The sequence below is a fragment of the Gastrolobium bilobum genome, unplaced genomic scaffold, assembly GCF_033153095.1.
Source record: "Gastrolobium bilobum isolate Gb01-03AN ecotype WA unplaced genomic scaffold, APGP_CSIRO_Gbil_v1 utg15463, whole genome shotgun sequence".
NCBI classification, from domain to species: domain Eukaryota; kingdom Viridiplantae; phylum Streptophyta; class Magnoliopsida; order Fabales; family Fabaceae; genus Gastrolobium; species Gastrolobium bilobum.
The window spans coordinates 44722-55652 of record NW_026897110.1 but is presented as its reverse complement, the minus strand read 5'-3'; the positions used below and the strand labels follow the sequence as shown (position 1 = coordinate 55652).

Below are 10931 nucleotides of genomic sequence, written 5' to 3'. Positions count from 1 at the left end.
ATAATCAGTCTCCAACAATATGGCTATGTGACATCTTTATATCATTTGAATTCACGTACATTTTATTTTTAAATGGCCTTGTGTTATTTAAATCCCATTTGATTTGATAATTCGAAAATCTAAAGAACCATTTATGGGTTTATTTGGATAAGTTTTTGAAAAGATATTTTTATGACAATTTTTTTTTTTTTTGGGGGGTAAAACACTTTTATGACAATTTTATTTCAGAGAGAATTACGAAAGAAAAATCTATACATCCATGGGAAGATATCAACTTCAAGCTGCGTAAGACTAAACACTTACACCTTTATTATCTACTAACAGTCTTACATCAAAAGAATTTTAATTTATTGGATATGAAAACTGTTAGATGTAAAATCAATAATAAAACGAGGAATTCAAACAAACAAATAATGGACAGAAACAAATTGAGTTCTTTAAAACTAAATGTGAGTTGCAAATTACGTGTTCTTTGAGGCTCTCTGCAATGTACTAATTTCAGTCTAAAATTTGGCAAATGTCAGTTTAATTTATTTCATCTGACATCAGGTTATGTGATTTTGTTTCATTTCAGTCATCCATGAATAAATAAACAGTGATGAAAGATCAGGGAAAGCAGGCATTAGAATACAAAGTGAGATGCACGAGATCTGAGATGAGAGGATCCATTTTCCAATAATTTACACCTGTTTCTCCGAGCCTTCTATTTTGCCCTTCCACATCAAAAACCTCGTCATTTAAATGCATTCCAAATCTTAAACCTCAGAAAATGCATCATACCCCACTAATGTGATTAAAGGTCTTTTATCTCTTAAGAGGTCAAGTCCTTCCCAGGAACTCCAGCACCTGCGCAATCAACTCACGACAAAACCATACATAATTCTCCGGAGGTATGATGTAACTCCAGTCTTCGACTTCCATCAGTCATATGACCGGGTCCTCTTGCATATCTGGTCGCTTCCTGGATTGCAATGCCAGTCGTGCATCTCTCTCTCGCTCAAATTCACGGTAATCTGTTCGCTGCAAGAAGGAAACCTTATCCAAATACTGGTTTGAACTCTTCTTATAAGCATCAAGCTCATTTTCCAGTCCCCTATTTTCTTCCTTAAATTCTCCCCAGTCTTTTTTTGTCTTATCGAGTACACTGAGCTTCGGTTTCTTCTTGATTTGCTCAAGGACAGCATCCACAGCAGAAGGTGTAGGAGCTTTGGCTCTTTCCATTGCCTCCTTTGAGTCACAATCCACAAGCTTTTTAAATTCAATTTCTTGACCGGCAAAGTCCCTAACCTCAGTAATCTGATAAAGGAAGCAAATGAACAAACATCGACATTAGAATCCCTATAGGTGCTGTGAATGGTCAGTCATCAACAATCAACCAAGTTGGAACTCAGCATTTCAATTGGAAAATTGTTCATGTATGGTATACTCAAATTGGTGCTGGGCTTAACAATAGGCACGTAAACCAAATATTGTAACAGCAGCATACAAGCTAACCCAGTCCGATGTCAAAGTCTTGATTTAAATAATTCGGGCATGTCTGCATATTAAATTTGAAAATAAAATAAAATAAGACTTCAATGCACAAATTCTTTACTCTCTTCATATATTTTCCACTCCCTATTGGCTAAATACATGTTCGGAAACCTTTAATTATGGGAAATAATTTCTTTTTTTCAAAAGCCCCTCAAGAACCAAAAATCACTCCTCGTTAAATCTCGACTAGTGAAGGTAAGGGAGGGTGAGAGCAAACTTGTACATAGCCTTACCCTTGTATATTAGCAAAGAGACTGTTTTCCGAATTTGAACTCATGATCTTTCAATCACAGAACAAGCAGTAGGCTCGCCCTCTTTCACTCACAAAAACTCTGTCAGGGAGCTTAAAAAAAAGAAGCTTTTTTAATCCCCAAATAAGCTAATCTAAACACGCATGACTGCCCAAACTATTTCCCACTTCAGCTAGATTAGTACGTGACCAAAAATAGGTGCACTGGATAGTAATGTGCTTACCACAAGTTTCCCCCTGCCTGAGGTAGAAGTGGCAGCATCATCTTTTGCTGCTGCAAGAGCAGCAGCAGCAAGCTTCCTGGCTTCATCACTTGTACCGTTCTGCAGTTCATCACTTGTACCGTTCTGCAGCACACCAGGTCCATTCTGGGAAGCACCTTGCCCGAGGGATTCAGTTGCCTTTGGTGCCAACCCCAAATAAGACATCCAGTTCTACATTCAAAGTTATTAAGTTGAAGGAAATTAAACTCAAGCTAATAACAGTAAAAATAGCTTCTTTTACAAACGGCCAGTAAAAGAAAGTAGCAACAAGGTCTTACGGAAGATGTCTTCTTTGCAGTTTTTTTTGCAGTGGAATTAGGCTTGCTTGTAAACCTTCTGATAATCTTATTAGATACTCCTTTATTCATTTGTTCCCACATGGCATCAACTTGAGCTTTTATTTCTAGCAAGACAATGAGCAGGTGGGCAAGTTAATTTGCAACTATAACCATAAACCATTAATCTACTTAGTCGACACAGAAGAAAAATTATATTTTTTAAAATACAGATTGAAACCAAAAGTCCCAAACCCTCACCAGTATCTTCCTTTTTTGCTTCCAGGCTTGACCCTGGAACAGGTTCTTTGACAGACTCGGCAGAATTCCCATTGACAGTATCTGAAACATAAAACCTGAATTGTTATCGAAAGCAACTCCATCTTAACATCCACAAAAGAAAGAATTATTGGATAAAATATAACAACCAGAAAATGTAGTCATCATCTAGAAATGCTTCATGAACCATATAACCACAGATTTTCACTGGCAATAATTGCTAAACTACTTACATTCACAGCATTAGATTTTTGCATATCTAGGATTAAAGAAAGGAGTATATCCAACCACCTAGAACCCTTACTACCTTTACCTTTCCCAACAGTGCAATGTACAAAATTAGGTTGGTCCTAAATCCAGTTTACCTTTAGCATAATGAAGGTGTTTCCAATAGGAGGCAATGCAAGAAATCAAAAGTTATAATGATTCCAGAATAAGGAAAAGAGGTTAAAAAAAAAAATTGCTGTAAATTAGGGTTTTTCTTGCGGGTTAGGTTTTCAGAATCTATCGAGTTTTACACTAACCACTAGCATAGAAATCTATAAAAAAGAGAGTGAGTGAGAGAAAGACTAAAAACAGAACAACCAAAATAAAAATAAAATAAAAAGTAAAAAGTAAAATAAAAATAAATAAATTGTAGTTCGTAAATCAGCCTAAACAGATTTTTGTGATTGAATCGGATTGAGGCGTGGATTCTAAATCCAATTATCCTCTAACGAGAGAACGAAAAGGTTATTATAGACATTCAGCTTCGAACTTGCAACAAAGACCAAAACGACAAAGTGGGGAATGAAGAAGAAAGAGGTGGTTGAATAAAAACGACAATGCTTTACCAGCGGAACTCATTGCTTGCTGGTGCTGCTTTTGACGACGCTAAGGATTTCGCGATGGCGGAGAAACACAGCTCCTTTGCCCTTTCTGTTCCCCTTTCTATACGATACCGTTCAATTTTCTTTTCCAAAATCACCCCGCTCTAATTTTGTATTATTTTCCTTTTTATTTTATTTTTTATTCTTCACTTTATTCACCAGTAACCGCCATAGTGGATTTGCACCTTGCACGAATCGTGTTATTTGTCACATTTACTCACTTATTCACATTCACTTTGTATTTGAATTCTTTTTAACATTTTATTGCGTTAATTTCATTTTTTTGGTTCAAATATAATCTAATTTTGACACCTTATTTTATGGCTAAATATTGTGCACCAAGTGTTTCCTATCAAGCATTATTTGAAATTAATTTGTCGTGAATTATAATTAATAAAGATTCAATTAAAAAAGAGTAATTAGAATAAAATGTTTATTTACTTTAAATTTTAATTTAAACATTCATCATTTTTTGCTCAAAATGGTTAACTTAAAATTAGATTTGACCAAATTGTTAGGATTGGACTTTGTATTGAATGGTTTGAATAATTTATATAAAATTATTAGTTCAAATGTTATGGTCACTAATTTATATCTTATTGTTTACTATTTACAATTCATTAAATTTGCATGTTTATTCATATTTAGTAGTGTAATTTTATAAACCATATTTAGCATAACACTTATCTTTAGCGTGTTCTTTAATTAAGTTATATGAAATGATAAGTTAATTTTAATATTTTTGATTTGTTTATTATATAAATTTATTTTACAGCCACATCCTAATTCATGATCTCATCCCAAAAACGATTGATCTTTATTGGAAACAATGTTAAGCATCATGTTTCATGGGTTAAAAAGATGTTATGATATTTTACTTCTCCCAATCTACATGGAGATTATAACGATCAACAAGAAATTCAATGGTGCAATTGAGATGAAAGATGCTCAAGATTGTAACTCAGCTACCATCTAAACCACTGACACACCCGAAGAATGCAAAAGATTTGAAAGATATTGGCATGATAATTATAATTTTAGCTAGTTTTCAAGCAGTTAAATATTAGTTTCGGTATATAGTTTTTGTCTCTAGTGATATAACCAAAGAATGTTTTAGTGCCTAAAAAAATCAATATAGTATTGAAATCACACTTTTAATTGCTTCTTAATGAAATAGGACTATTGCTTCATCAACATAATCTCAACCAAAGATGACGGACATATCAAAAAAGATGATACAATTATAGTATGAATTAATTTAACCTAAAAATAAGCTGTTAGGTAAAAATATACCAAGGTTTTTATATTATCTCTAATAATATGATCACTTTCTGGAGAACGTTGCTATGGTTATATTATATGCTGCACTTTCTAGGGTGTTAGTAGATTATTTTTTAATTTTTAAATTACTAAAATAGAACAATATCGTATAAAGTTTTCATTAATAACGTGTCATTTTTATCATTTTACAAAAAAATTAACTTGCTACTTGTAGTTTTTTAATTTAATTAACAAAAACTTATTCTTTAAATACGAATTTCACTGTCATGTAATCCTTGATACAATCCACCTTATATGCTTCCAGCTCACACAACACACAACCTATGAACTTAGAAGGCGTTTGGTAGAGGATAAATTTTTTTGCCTGAGAATCATGATTCCTAGGAATGTGGTGGGAAAGTGAGATTCCTGGGAATATGACCAAAAAGTTGTTTAGTAGGCCAAAATTTTAACAGGAATATTGGATCAAATTTACTAAGTCTATGTTTGGTTAATTGTAAAATATTACTGGGAATCTGATGTGATTTTACAAAAATAACCCTACTTTCATTATTTTCTTCAAGCAGGATAAGGTTTTCTACACAAAGATTTTGAGATCTGGGTTTTCTTCACCCATCTTGTTCAAACACGATTTGCTCTAGAGTACAACAAGCTATTGTACATCTGGATAATCATTTTAAAAACCAACAATTAGCAATTCCAATAAAAGTGTTTCAGCAATGAACACTAAATGAACTATGAATGCACCATTCTAAATTGACAGTGAAAGACGACATGTATGGTTGGCTAGAGAAAAACATGAGAAAATGAACCAGATTGCTCCACAAAAATAGAAAAAGAAGAAGAGCAGGAAAAGGGTGGTGGGGTATGGAGACGAAGTCGGGTTGCTTGGTAAGTAGAAGAAGGAAGGGGAAGGGGCAATGAAGGACGAGGAAAAGAGGAAGGGAGGAAGAGATGAAGGTTTGAAGGTGAAGGGAAAGAAAGAGAAGAGGATGAAGCTGAGGCTAAGAGAAGCATTCTTATTCTTCTTCTTCCTCTTCACAGTCACAGAGCTACGTTGAGAGGAGTGAACCAGGTGCTTTATGGTGGAGTAATCATCATTCCCAGTACAATACAGGAATAGGTTTACAAGACGGTTATTTTAGTCAGCTTTTTTGTGTGCCATTTTCCATTTTCCCGGTAATCCAAGCATACCACCCAAAGGGTGGTATTCTTGGATGGTATTTTCAATCACAATTTGCTCACAAAACAAAATTCCGGAATTTTTTTCAGAAATTCTATACCAAACATGGATAAATAGGATTACCACCCTCACTTTCCCAGGAATCTCAAAATAAACCCTCTACCAAACCCCCCCTTATAGTGTATCCGAATTTCCCAATCACAACCCAACAATCCAGATAGGCCATTTTCTCTAGTTTTATCCACCGAGCCAAATTAAAACTAAACTTATTAAGGTAAAATTGTAATTTAGTATAATTTTAAAGGGCAATAGAATTCTTATGTTGCAGATGATGACATTTTTTCCTGCAGAAACAATCAAGTGGAGGTCCCACATGGAAGAAAAATAAAAAATAAAAACAAAAAAACATGCGACGCTAATTTTGAAGAGAGAGCTGGAGAAAAAATTTGGATTCCTACAGCATAAGATTTGATTTTCCCAATTTTAAATCATGGAGTGATAATAATACACTGTCTTATCATGGAGTGATTTTAAATCAATGAGGTTTCTACATCTTATCAAAACCAAAATAAGTAATTCCATTGCAAACAAAGGAAAACAATCCACATATGACCAGAAGGAGCATTGAAATGTACACAAATGTTTAGAGAGGAAACCAATTTTATTTTTAACAGAATACTAGCAGCCAAGTCTCCCATTACTAATCCAATTTAAAGTTTAACGATGGTAGGCTTGTAGTCAATGACAATCACTTTCTCCAAGGAGGGAAGGAGCAAATTTGCATATTCAACATGGGCAGGGTGAGCTACATACTCTGCAACAGCTTCCGTACTCTCAAAGGTTGATTCAAATATATGAGTAAAACCTTGATGCAGGTTTTCAGCACTTACATCCTTGCCCCTACAATACATAATAAACATGGAAGGATAATAGAAATGTTTTAATCAAGCCACTCTACAAGGGGTCTATCTGCAAATGTTTAGAAAGTAAGAAGCAATAGTTGATTGACATTTCTCAAAGCACCTACTTAAGTTCCATCTTTGCTAGCATGACAACAACATCAACATCAACAACACCTTTATCCCAAATTAATTGGGGTCGGTGGTAGATGAACCCACAGGAAAGATACAAAACGGTTGAAAAAAAAAATAAAAATAAATAAATATAAAATAAGATAAAACAAAATAACAATATATGTATATATAAATAAATAAAAGTAAAAAAGAAAGGGACAAGAAGAAGTGGGGGAAATGAAGGGGAAAAGGACTAAAAAGAGACCATCTAGAACATAGGAATAACAGCGGGTCTAACCCTCCACCATACTTATAGCTTTGCTAGCATGACAACACATAGTTTTAATTATAATTCAAATTTATATTCCATTAGGCCTTACCTGAGCCATTAAAACTGTTAAAAGTGTGCCAACATTGTTAGCCACGAGAAACTTACATAAAATATGGAAAGCCTTCAAGAGGGGGGAAACTTCAGAATAGTTGTGGCTTAACACTAGCACCTAAGGCTATTTGGCATGCAAAACCACATATATGACAAACATTGTCTACTGCCAATTTAAATAATTAGCATGTACCTTGACACATGAAAAATGTGAAAAATTTCCTGCAGGGCTACGAAGTCACTTCCATCTTATTGATAATATTAATGGTTCTCAAAAGGCAATGTCATTCACAAACAAATTTGAGTAGTAGTGAGATCAAACCAAGAGAAAGGAAGAAGACAAAAAACAGCCATTTTGCTTTCAAAATAACTCCTCTCATCCAATCTAATGTCAATACCCTTTAAAAATAATATCCTTGTTAATGAGAAAAGGCAATTAACAAATAGTCAGTTATACACAATGAACCCTATGAAAAATTTTTTTTTTATAGAAAATAATCTTTTCAGGTTGCAGATCACGGAAGCTAATACCATCATCACAAATTCACAATGACAACCCACATCTTAGTCATCCATTTCACTAGTCTATCTCACACTTACTAATATCATACTAACTTGTATAAATTACAAATAACAAAAGATCCTAAAATGCAGAAAAGCATACATCTTGATCTGAGAACCCTGTTTAGGAATCTCAGCAAAATTCAGACAGTAACAATTCCGATTGTGAATACTATAAGCAGTGTCCAGTGAACCAAAGTGATGTCTATATTAAATAATATTGGAAAGAAACCCAATTAATGTTTCACTGATTCTGCTTATCTCTATTTAGAACGCACTCATCAGCTAACCTAGGCAACCCAATTTTAATGAATTTATAAAAAATTAAATTTTTTTGGTCAAATGGGTCCATTTTTTTGCCCTGACCTAAGTGGGTAGTTGAATTGCAAGAAAACAAAGACATAAAGAAGAAAGAGATAGAATGAAAGGGGTACCATTGGAAAGACTTCATGGGAGGGACGAGATTGACGAGATTGGCATAACTCTTTATGAGTTCCTCAATCTGTTGTGGAGTGATGTCATCCTTGAACTTTCCAAGGACTATGTGCTTCACTGTTCCTTTTGCTTCCTCCATCTTTCTTCTCCTTTCCCAACCTTGTCTCTTTTTTCTCTTCTTTCTTTGTCCCTCTCACTCTTCTAATTTCTAGATCTGTATAGACTATAGTATATGACTATATGTTAGGTGAGCTGGAAAAGGAGCATTGACGTTAATTAAAATTCTTTTTAAATGTAGTTTTTGGTTAACCCTGCTTAAAACAGTAGTTATTATATTTCATTAAACTATCTTAAGTATTTTTTAAAAATTAAATGCTTTTTTTTAACTTTTAAAGTATTAAATCTTTTTTTATTAGGACCTATTTTGGCTGACTACACCCTGAAATGTAATGTATTCAGTATATGTAAAAGGGAAATACTTTTTTTACGTAGAAAAATAATTATTTCATGTTGTAGAAATAAAATTATAAGTGGGATCCACATGTAAGAAAAAAAAAAGAGTGATAAGACTCACCCCTCTTTTGTGTGGGTAGAAAAATTATTTCTCTCATGTAAAATGAGATAAATATAACCTACTTAAAATCTGACAATTAAAAAATGTGGAAAATTAAAAAACAGTGAAAACAAAACAAGCAGTTAGCAGTTACACATTGTTTGTTGTCCTTCTTCTGTATGTTTTCTCTTTTGCAATTTTCTTATAATTTCAAGTTGAAGCTGAAAAGGGATGACATTGAATTGTTTCAGGTTGAAGGGACTGTGTTCTGCACAGATGCTAATGGAGCACTCGTTGATATCACTGCAAAGTCTTCGGCATATATGACCCCACAAGAGATGCATCCACAGAGTTAAGCATGTGGAAGAAGCAGCCATAGTTATTGGGTTGAGGGAGGAGTTTTTAATCATTGGTGAAAATGAAGCAGATGATGGCTTGATCTTGAGTTTAAGGGCTACCCAGTACGACTTTGCATGGGAACGTTGTAGACAACTTCAAGCAGAAGACGTTGTCAAGGGTAAGGTGGGTTTTCCCTGCTATGAATTTAGTTCAAGATTTAGCATAAGTTGAGTGGATTTCAAATTTCAAAGTAGTCATGAAAGGAAAAGCAACCCTCTACCAAGTGAAGCATGACAAAAACTATTCCTGTTATCCCTGCAATTCAGTGGTTAATTTGATCTTAAAATTACATTAACTGGTTCTTCTTGTCTGTCATAACTCATATCAATGCACTTTGTGTGGCAAGTTGTTGGTGCAAACAAAGGTGGAGTGGTGGCAGAGGTGGAAGGCCTTAGAGGGTTTGTTCCATTCTCACAGATATCAACATTTAGCACTTAAGCTATATTGACATTTATGAACTTGAATAAGGTTTAAACTCGCTGTTTGTCAAGAGTTTCAAAACATGGGGTGGGGAACTGGCAATCAGATGATGATCACTTGAACTGCATCTAATTGTGTGTTTTACCAATGAATGTATATTGCAAATTATTAATGCAACATATCATGTTACTGTACGAAGAATGCCATAGCCGTAATAATTTTTGGTATACAGGCTTGTGAACTTCAAAAATATCATCTAATGTTCTTATCAATGTTGAAATTGAGTCATGCAATTTTCCTAACTGAACTTGTATGCTTCTACAAGTTCTAAAGTAGATTATTCTGGGGGTGAAAGAAAGTATCTTAACATGTTCATTTCTTTCTTTCATCTAGCTTCCTAATCCTAAGACATTGAGTTTAAATTTTCTTATAATTTTGGCAACCAACTTAAATTCTTCTCCTTTTGCTTATTTATTATCTTCTCAGAAATCAACTGGAGAAGAGCTAATTGAGAGAGAGCTTCCTCTTAAGTTTGTGGAGGTAGTAGATGAGGAACAATCTAGACTTGTCCTCAGTAACCGCAAGGCCATGGCTAACAGACAGGCACAGCTAGAAATTGGATCAGTAGTTAGTGACTCTGTTCAAAGCCTTAAGACATGGTGCCTTCATTGACATTGGTGGAATTAATGGCCTTCTTCATGTCAGTCAGATCAATCAAGACCGTGTAGAATACCAATGCCTTCATGATCCGCAATCCAAAGCTCGTCTTTGAGAAGGTGTTTTTCGAAGAAATACTCTTGAAAATTTAACCGCATTTGGTTAAGTATAATTTTTTTTTTTCTAGGAAATTACGATTTCTAGGAATATGGTGGAAAAGTATAAAGTTACCAAAAAATTGTTTGGTAGGCTAAAATATTACCGGAATTTTGTCCCCAAAAAAGTGTAAATTTTTTCCAAACACCTGAGATTTCCTTTGGTGGTATTCTTGGATGATATTTTGAAAAAAAATTATACACAAAACAAAATTCCGCAAAATTCAGACTCCTATGAAAATTTTCAAAACTTTATATCAAATATAGAAAAATAGGATTACCACTATCACTTTCCGAGAAATCTCAAAAATTCCCTCCTACCAAACAGCCTCTGAGTTGTTATATATGTAAATTATAAGTGTAGAATATGAATGACTTTCATCAGTCTCAATTGTTTTCCACTTACTACCTTTTTAGCTATCA

At 34.0% G+C, this 10931-nt stretch overlaps 2 protein-coding genes and 1 pseudogene across 2 annotated transcripts; 1 reads left to right on the top strand and 2 right to left on the bottom strand.

Annotated features, from left to right (window-relative positions):
- Positions 1-473: 473 nt before the first annotated feature.
- On the bottom strand, positions 474-3536 carry LOC133304276 (uncharacterized). The gene is made up of 5 exons (XM_061504284.1): positions 3434-3536; positions 2583-2663; positions 2325-2449; positions 2008-2217; positions 474-1296 (listed from the first exon to the last, which is right to left on the bottom strand). Exons 1-5 carry the CDS (start codon positions 3444-3446, stop codon positions 925-927), a joined length of 801 nt encoding a protein of 266 aa, XP_061360268.1. The 5' UTR covers positions 3447-3536; the 3' UTR covers positions 474-924.
- Positions 3537-6429: 2893 nt separating this feature from the next.
- Positions 6430-8548, bottom strand: LOC133304275 (stress-response A/B barrel domain-containing protein HS1). The gene is made up of 2 exons (XM_061504283.1): positions 8324-8548; positions 6430-6833 (listed from the first exon to the last, which is right to left on the bottom strand). The coding sequence occupies exons 1-2, from the start codon at positions 8461-8463 to the stop codon at positions 6644-6646; spliced, it is 330 nt and encodes a 109-aa protein (XP_061360267.1). The 5' UTR covers positions 8464-8548; the 3' UTR covers positions 6430-6643.
- A 508-nt stretch (positions 8549-9056) lies between these two features.
- On the top strand, positions 9057-10468 carry LOC133304273 (small ribosomal subunit protein bS1c-like; annotated as a pseudogene).
- The last annotated feature ends 463 nt before the right edge of the window (positions 10469-10931 follow it).